The 9,974-nt window shown below is 45.7% G+C and overlaps 1 protein-coding gene across 1 annotated transcript in view; it reads right to left on the reverse strand.

The window, feature by feature from the left end:
- Window positions 1-9,974, reverse strand: part of LOC143297450 (dual oxidase 1-like) — an 82,015-nt gene that overhangs the window by 1,233 nt on the left and 70,808 nt on the right. The window contains exons 26-30 of the mRNA XM_076609830.1: window positions 7,767-8,098; window positions 6,232-6,461; window positions 4,712-4,870; window positions 2,509-2,664; window positions 1,056-1,184 (exon numbers count right to left, since the gene is read on the reverse strand). Of these exons, the coding sequence (XP_076465945.1) occupies window positions 1,056-1,184; window positions 2,509-2,664; window positions 4,712-4,870; window positions 6,232-6,461; window positions 7,767-8,098 (1,006 nt within the window). The remainder of the gene's footprint in view (window positions 1-1,055; window positions 1,185-2,508; window positions 2,665-4,711; window positions 4,871-6,231; window positions 6,462-7,766; window positions 8,099-9,974) is intronic.

Genomic DNA, 9,974 nt, shown 5'->3' on the forward strand with positions numbered 1-9,974 from the left:
GATGAGCGCCCAGTGGCAGCCGTCAGTCGGCTCAACTCAGGTAGGTAGCCTGTGGTGCAAATGTCCCCGTGTATGTAAAGCGCTTAGAGCTTGGTCGCTGACCGAGGATGGGCGCTATATAAGTATCCACATCAATCAATCAATCATGCGCTTAACTCATCTAGCTCTCATCACCACAACAACCCATAACCCTACAAGCATGAGTCATATCAGTGCAGTACTGATAGACTTTAAAGAACTCTAGGCAAGAAAAGGCTTGTCCCTGACAAATTCTGTAGAACAAAATCCACACGACATGTGGGCAGAAAAAAAAAACAGAAGAAAATAATGATATGGCTGGCGCCGCACTGTCGTGACAAGTATGTTAAGCAGAAATCCTGTCCATAAATGAACAAACTTTTAGGCTCTCATCATTCATTTTAAACACGGCTGTACAATCAATGCAAGTGTGTTAAAACAAAGTCTTGACTATACCTGAACACCTCGTCAGGCCCTCATCATTTCTTGTGTCATTCAGTCAGGCTTCAGTCGCGTGCACACACGAGCGCGCGTGCACACTCACACACACGCACACACACACACGCACACACACACACACACACACACAGAATCAATAATCAAGCATATTCAATCCTTTGACCCCTTTAGGGGCATGGACACACACACACACACACACACACACACACACACACACACACAGAGAATCAAGAATCAAGAATATTCAATCCTTTGACCCCTTTAGGGGCATGGACACACACACACACACACACACACACACACACACACACACACACACACAATCAAGAATATTCAATCCTTTGACCCCTTTAGGGGCATGGACACACACACACACACACACACACACACACACACACACACACACACATACCACTACTAGTGGAGGAGGGAGTGGGGTGGTTGGGGGGAGGGGGGGGGGAGTAAAAAAAAATCCTTGTCCGTATAACAAGGTCTGTATAACATGAGACTCAAACCCACAGACCCACACTTGCTTCCTAGTCGGACGCATTACCACTAGAGGACAGTGCCACGCCTACCTGTGGGTGTTCCAGCTGTAGGGAGAAGAGGAACTCCACGAAGTCTGGACGTCCAAAGTGGGTGGTGGCCTTCAGGCCTGTGAAGAGACTGCGACCCTCCACCTTCTGGAAGTGGCGCTCACATATGTACTGCAACACACAGCAGTAAACCAATGGGAATATGTACAGCCACTTTGACTGAAGTGACACTCACATATGTACTGCAACACACAGCAGTAAACCAATGGGAATATGTACAGCCACTTTGACTGAAGTGACACTCACATATGTACTGCAACACACAGCAGTAAACCAATGGGATTATGTACAGCACTTTGACTGAAGTGACACTCACATATGTACTGCAACACACAGCAGTAAACCAATGGGATTATGTACAGCACTTTGACTGAAGTGACACTCACATATGTACTGCAACACACAGCAGTAAACCAATGGGAATATGTACAGCACTTTGACTGAAGTGACACTCACATATGTACTGCAACACACAGCAGTAAACCAATGGGATTATGTACAGCACTTTGACTGAAGTGACACTCACATATGTACTGCAACACACAGCAGTAACCCGATGGGTATATGTACAGTACCTCGAAGTGACACTCACATATGTACTGCAACACACAGCAGTAACCCGATGGGTATATGTACAGTACCTCGAAGTGACACTCACATATGTACTGCAACACACAGCAGTAACCCGATGGGTATATGTACAGTACCTCGAAGTGACACTCACATATGTACTGCAACACACAGCAGTAAACCAATGGGTATGTATACAGCACCTCGAAGTGACACTCACATATGTACTGCAACACACAGCAGTAACCCGATGGGTATGTGTACAGCACCTCGAAGTGACACTCACATATGTACTGCAACACACAGCAGTAAACCAATGGGTATATATATAGCACCTCGAAGTGACACTCACATAAATGTATTCAAACACACAGTGTTAAACCAATGGGTTTTTATAGCACCTCGAAGTGACACTCACATAAATGTATTCAAACACACAGTGTTAAACCAATGGGTTTTTATAGCACCTCGAAGTGACACTCACATAAATGTATTCAAACACACAGTGTTAAACCAATGGGTTTTTATAGCACCTCGAAGTGACACTCACATAAATATATTTAAACACACAGCAGTAAACCGATGAGTATATAACATACAGAGCCTCGAAGTAACACTCACATAAATGTATCTAGACACACAGTGTTAAACCAATTGGTTTTTATAGCACCTCGAAGTGACACTCACATAAATGCATACTGTAGTGAACCAATCGGTATATATATAGCTCCTCGAATTGGCACTCACATAATGTATTTAAACACACAATGTTAAACCAATGTGAATGGCAGAAAGAGACGGATAAACAGACAGACAGACAGACAGACGGACAGACAGACGGACAGACGGGTCCACCATCACTGACCAACATGGTCGTGCGGAGGTCAAACTTGTGCCTGAACTGGGTGACGAAGATGTGGGTGCTGACCACGTCACTCGTGTCCGTCTGCTCCACCTCCCTAATCACGTCCGTCATCCACTCGAAGCTCTTCTGGGTGCGTGTCACCCACAGGAAGTACACCTGTGTCAACAAGCAGGTCACGTTAGCATTAGAGTTACCCACGGAAAGTACACCTGTGTGTATAGCAGGCAAAAATTAGTGTCACCAATGGAAAGTACATCTGTGTCAACAGCAGGTCACGCTAGCATTAGAGTCACCTATAAAAAGTACACCTGTGTGAACAGCAGGTCACATTAGCATTAGAGTCACCCACGGAAAGTACACCTGTGTGTATAGCAGGCAAAAATTAGTTTCACCAATGGAAAGTACACCTGTGTCAACAGCAGGTCACATTAGCATTAGAGTCACCCACGGAAAGTACACCTGTATGTAGTTACATTAGAGTCACCCATAAAAAGTACACCTGTGTGAACAGCAGGTCACATTAACATTAGAGTCACCCATAAAAAGTACACCTGTGTGAACAGCAGGTCACGTTAGCATTAGAGTCACCCATAAAAAGTACACCTGTGTGAACAGCAGGTAACATTAGCATTAGAGTCACCCATAAAAAGTACACCTGTGTGAACAGCAGGTCACGTTAGCATTACAGTCACCTGTGTCAACAGCAGGTCACATTAGCATTAGAGTCACCCACGGAAAGTACACCTGTATGTTGGTTACATTTGTGTCAACCAAAGGAAGTGTACCTGTGTCAACAGCAGGTCACATTAGCATTGGAGTCACACACGGAAAGTACACCTGTATGTATAGCAGGCAAAAATTAGTGTCACCAGTGGAAAGTACACCTGTGTGAACAGCAGGTCACATTAGAATTAGAGTCACCCACAGAAAGTACACCTGTATGTTGGTTACATTTGTGTCAACCACAGGAAGTACACCTGTGTGTATAGCAGGTCACATTAGCATTGGAGTCTTCCACGGAAAGTACACCCGTATGTAGGTTACATTTGTGTCAACCACAGAAAGTATACCTGTGTGTATAGCAGGTAAAAATTAGTGTCACCAACGGAAAGTACATCTGTGTGTATGTAGGTTACATTAGTGTCACTGACAAACAGAAAGTACATCTGTATGAAGGTTACATTAGCGTCACCACCAGGAAGTACACGTGTGTGCAAGCAGGTAGCTTTAGTGCCACCCACAGAAAAGTACACCTGTGTGTAGGTTACATTAAGGTCACTAAACAAACAGAAAGTGCACCTGTATGTAGGTTACATCAGTATTACCAACGGAAAATACACCTGTATGTAGGTTACATTAAGGTCACTGACAAACAGAAAGTGCACCTTTATATAGGTTACACCAGTATTACTAACGGAAAATACACCTGTATGTAGGTTACATTAAGGTCACTGACAAACAGAAAGTGCACCTGTATGTAGGTTACATTTGTGTCACCAACAGAAAGTACACCTGTGTGAATAGCAGGTAACATGAACATCAGAGTCACCAACGGAAAGTGCACCTGTATGTAGGTTACATTAGTGTCACCAACAGAAAATACGCTTGTGCGTGTGCATGTAACATTAGCATTAGTGCCACCAACGGAAAGTACACCTGTACGTAGGTTACATTTGTGTCACCCACATGAAGTACACCTGTGTACTGCAGGTTACACTAACATCAGCCACAGAAAGAACGTACATAGTCGTATTTACGCATACGGCGACTGACTATAAGCCATTGATATCATCAAAATGTTTTCTGTGTGCGTCTCTCTAACTCTCTCTCTCTCTCTCTCCCCGCGCGCATGTTGTGTGTATGTGTGCGCGTGTGTGTGTGTGCGCGCGCGCGCGTGTGTGTGTTTACGTTCCTCATTTAATATGCTTGACAGGAAAGTACACAAATTTTGCGTGACTGTGCAACTGAACATATCGACCAACCAACCATTTCAGGTAGGTCTACAACCCGAAGAGCAATGGGCCCTGACTCAACGCGTGGAGGAGGGACGAGAGGGGTAGAGTTGAGTTTAACGACCTATCGGCAATAAGCCCTTAAGGGGGGGTCCAGTTGTTCGTGGTTGTGGTCTTAGTCATGGGGGTGTGATGTGGTCAAGGCGCTGGTCCAGGTGGGATGACCGAGGGCACTAAACACATACACCCACCTTCTGGCAATGGATGAGCGCCGCCGTGCGGGCCCGGAAGGCGATGTCCTTGAGGATGGAGGCGAAGGGCGTGACCCCTATGCCCCCGCCCACCAGCACGGCCACGTCACAGGAGTACCAGTCCTGGTGACCCTCGCCGAACGGCCCGTCCAGGTACAGCTGTCAGTGGAGGGTCACAGGTGATGGTGAAGGTAACAACGACGATGACATTAACAACAATGATAATCAATAATGATGATGACGATGATGATGATGATAATGATGATGATGATGATGATGATATCAACAGCAGCAGCAGCACCACCACCACCTCCATAACCATCACTAGCTGTAATACTACTACAACTACTAATATCAATAGCAGTAGAAGCAGCAGCAACAACAACACCAACTCCACCACCACAACCATCACCACCACCACTAATAGTGATGATGATGATGATGATAATAATAACAATGATAATGATAATAATAGCAGCAGCAGCAGCAACAACAACAACAATAATAACAATAATAATAATAACAATAATAACAACAATAACAACAGCAGCAGCAGCAGCACCACCACCACCAACAGCAACAAGAATAAAAATAATGACGACGATGATGATGATCATCGAAAACAATAACAACAATGATAATCATCATCATCATCTAAATCTGTAAATGTTTATTTGTGACCCTCCTTGAGCCGGCCATCCAGGTGGTCACGATAATGATGGCGGTGATGATTACGACGACGACGGCGTTGATGACGACATAATGACGATAACGGGACGAGGTAGACGACAATGACGACGATGACACATCTTCCCACCACCTTTCCCCCGAGTCCCATAACCCCTCCCTCCCCTCCGCTGCCCCCTCCCCCTCCATCACACGCACACACCTTCCCTCACCTTTTCTCCCAATTCCATTCCCAAACAGAGCCTCTTCCCCACCTTTACCCCAAACCCTATCCCCCACCCCCCAACCTTCCACCCAACCCCATAACCCCTCCCCTTAGGCTAAGCCCCCCCTCCCTCACCTCCCCCCCACACACCCTTCCCCACTTTTCCCCAACCTCCTAACTCCCAAACCTCCTCCTCCATCTTCCCCCTCCCGCCCACACGCTCCATCGTCCACCCCCCACTCCTCACCGTCCCCCCACCATCACCCCACAGCCTTCCCACCTCCCCCCACCCTCACCCCCGCCCCCTTTACAGTCTCCCCCACCTTCACCCTCCACACACACTCTCCCCCCCCTTTTCCCCTAACCCCATCTCCCCCCACACACCCTCTCTCCCTCCTCCCTTCGCCCCATACACACCCTCCCCCATCCCCCCCCAACACACCCCTCCATACCCTCCAGAAAATCCCCCCCTTCCCCACACATACCCTCTCCCCCTCCCCCCTTCGCCCCATACACACCCTCCCCCATCTCCCCCCCAACACACCCTCCCCACCCTTTTCCCCCCAAACCCCATCCCACCACACCCCTGGGCCCTGCAAGCACACACCACCACCAGACCCGAACAGACCTTGGGGTAAGGGTCCCCTCCCAGCACGTCCTTGTCGTAGCACTGGCGGAGGTTGATGGTCCAGGGTCCCACGGCCCGGATGTGCAGCGTCAGGTGTCGCTCGTGGGGGGCCGAGGTGAGGGTGAAGGGGTGGTACTCCTCCGAGCCCAGCTTCAGGCAGGCGATGCGCACCCACTGGCCAGACCTGTAGGCGAAGTTGGCCGGCCTCCGGAACACCAGTTGGAGCACGTCTGTTTGGATCACGCAACACTCTGCTCTTATTCTATTCACATACATGATATCACACTTCTAAAACAAACAAACAAAAAACAACAAACAAACAAAAAACCCCCACAAAAACCCCAAACAAACAAAACAAACAAACCACCACGCCCAATCAAAAACTAACCAGAATTAAGCAACAGCTTGGCCTGCGTAAACATTATTCTCACTCTGCTGTCATTTTATTCACACACGTTATGATAGCACACGTCAACACAACACTAACACAAAAACAACAACAAAAACAACAACAAAAACAAAAGGAATAAAACAACTAACATGAAGGCAACAACAATAACAACAACAACACTAAAATAAAACAAAACAAACAACAACAAAAAGCTAACCAGAAGACAACAGCCTGGCCACACACACATATTATCACACGTCCACACCAACACTCCAAAAACAAAACCAATAAAACCCTAACAAAACAAAACAATAACAAAACACCCACCACCTAACCATATGCCTGCGTATTCACACACACACACACACACACACATCACACCACACACCACACGATCATACCACGCTAAAAACAAAACAAAACAAAACAACAACAAAAAACCCACACCAAAACCAACCAACCGTAAGGCAACAACTTAGCTTACATATTCACACACACATATTATCACACGACCACACCAAAAACTCCAAAAACAAAACCGATAAAAAACCCAACAAAACAAAAAAACAATAACAACAACAAAAAAAAAACTCACCACCTAACCATATGCCTGCGTATTCACACACACATCACACGACAATACCACAATAATAACAAAACGAAACAACAACAACAACAAAAAAACAACAACACACACACACAAAACCCACACCAAAACCAACCAACCGGAAGGCGACAACTACTTAGCCTGCATATTCACACACACATAATATCACACGACCACACCAACACTCGAAAAACAAAACCAATAAAACCCCAACAAAACAAAACAATAACAAAACACCCACCACCTAACCACATGCCTGCGTATTCACACACACACACACATCACTCACATCACACGACCATACCACACTAAAAACAAAACAAAACAACAAAAAACCCACACCAAAACCAATTAACTGCAAGGCGACAACTACTTAGTCTGCATATTCACACACACATAATATCATACGACCATACCACACTATAAACAAAATAAAAGAAACACACACACACAACCCCCACCTAAAAAATAAACAACCACCCCCCCTCCGCCCCTCCCTACCCCCCCCAACCGCCACACATACACACCAAAACTAACCGGAAGGCAACAGCTTGGCCTGCAACACGGGAATCTCAATCCTGTTCCTGCTGGCACTGGCCACCCTGTCGAGCACGAATATCACCAGAGGTCCCATCACATACCAGGGGAAGAGCGGGTCCTGGACCAGCCTGCCGATGCCGTGCAGAAAGGTCAGCACGTACACCAGGGGGTAGAGGCTGTGGGTCACCCAGAAGGCCCGGAACACCCTCCGGCGGGCCCACTGGACAGCGAAGACGTACATGACGAAGATGAGCACGGTGACCAGCACCCCGGCCAGCCCCGTGATGGTCATGAAGGCCCAGTAGTGGAAGGTGGCGAACCCGTTGGAACTGTGGAGGGGGACATGGGAAAGAGTTGGGTTAAAAGCATCATCAGCATCACCATCGTCATCATCATCATCATTATCATTATTATTATTATTATTGTATTACCATTATTATTGTTAGTATCATTATCATCATGTGTGTGGAGTGATGGCCTAGAGGTAACGCATCCGCCTAGGAAGCGAGAGAATCTGAGCGCGCTGGTTCGAATCACGGCTCAGCCGCCGCTATTTTCTCCCCCCCTCCACTAGACCTTGAGTGGTGGTCTGGACGCTAGTCATTCGGATGAGACGATAAACCGAGGTCCCGTGTGCAGCATGCACTTAGCGCACGTAAAAGAACCTACGGCAACAAAAGGGTTGTTCCTGGCAAAATTATGTAGAAAAATCCACTTCAATAGGCAAAACAAATAAAACTGCACGCAGAAAAAAAAAGAAAAAAAAAAAGGGTGGCGCTGTAGTGTAGCGACGCGCTCTCCCTGGGGAGAGCAGCCCGAATTTCACACAGGGAAATCAGTTGTGATAAAACGAAATACAAATACAAATACAAAATTATTATCATTATTATTATCATCATCACAATCATTATTTATTAGTATCGTTATTATTATCATTAATGTTAACAAATAGTAAAGAGTGGTAACTCTATCCATTCACAAGGTACACACACAACTTCAAGTCAGTGCTGCTTACGCTACCGATTCTGCTAGCACACAGGTAAATAAAAGGTAAATTGGAACAATTATCATCATCATCATCATTATCATTAGTTTTCATCAGTTTCATTTGTTTCAAGGAGGTAGTCACAGCGTTGTGAGGACTGATCCATATTCTCTGCACCACATCAGCTATAAGAAAACAACAAAGAACAAAGAACAAACAAACAACAACAACAAAAAGAAAGAAAAAGACATGCCCACCACCGAAAACAACAACAAACAAACAAAAGATCTTGTGGAACTCTTTTCAAGTTTCAGCGGCGATGAAATAAAAGATGCCTGCTCAGTCAATAAAACTTACGAAACCGAAAAAAAAAGAAAGAAAAAAAAAAAAGAGTCTGTAAAAGCTGTGGGTTGTAAACTATCACCCACTTCAATAAGACATACCAATGCAGGCAGGAGTCTGATCTTGAGCTTTGTGGAGATGTTGCTGTCATTCCACATAGCTTTCAATTTGGACAATAAATTGCTGATGTGGTTTTCGCTGCCCTTGAGAGGGTTTCTGGGTGTGGATCTGTCTTTCCTGATTATGGATTGTGTAGGTTGGTGAACTGTTGAAACAGTTCCTATAGCTTCTGTCTCCGGACAGCTACATCAACAGCGATGGTGGTGGTGTTGTGTCTGGCCATCAATGTGGTCTTCGAAAAAGAAAAAAAAAATGAAGAAGGAAACAACGGTAGTAAATGAAGAAAGGAAGAAAGGAAGGGATGAATGAAGTGGGTAGAAAGACAAGAGACAGGCAGACTGACAGAGAGAGAGAGAGAGAGGAGAGAGAGAGAGAGAGAGAGAGAGAGAGAGAGAGAGATGTACAGAATGTGTATAGAGATACAGCAAAGATCGACAGGCACATTCGGCCAAAGTTAAGACTGCAAGTATGGATGGATAAATGCATGGATAGATGGATGGATGGATGGATAAATGCATGGATAGATGGAACTACGGATGGCATAAATGAATGGATAGATGGATTGATGGATGGATAAATGCATGGATAGATGGATCGACGGATGGATAAATGCATGGACAGATGAAAGGATGGATGGATAAATGCACGGATAGATGAAAGGAGGGATGGATAAATGCATGGACAGATGAAAGGACGGATGGATAAATGCATGGACAGCTGAAAGGATGGATGGATAAATGCATGGATAGATGAATGGA

The sequence above is a fragment of the Babylonia areolata genome, chromosome 22 (assembly GCF_041734735.1).
Source record: "Babylonia areolata isolate BAREFJ2019XMU chromosome 22, ASM4173473v1, whole genome shotgun sequence".
NCBI lineage: Eukaryota > Metazoa > Mollusca > Gastropoda > Neogastropoda > Buccinidae > Babylonia > Babylonia areolata.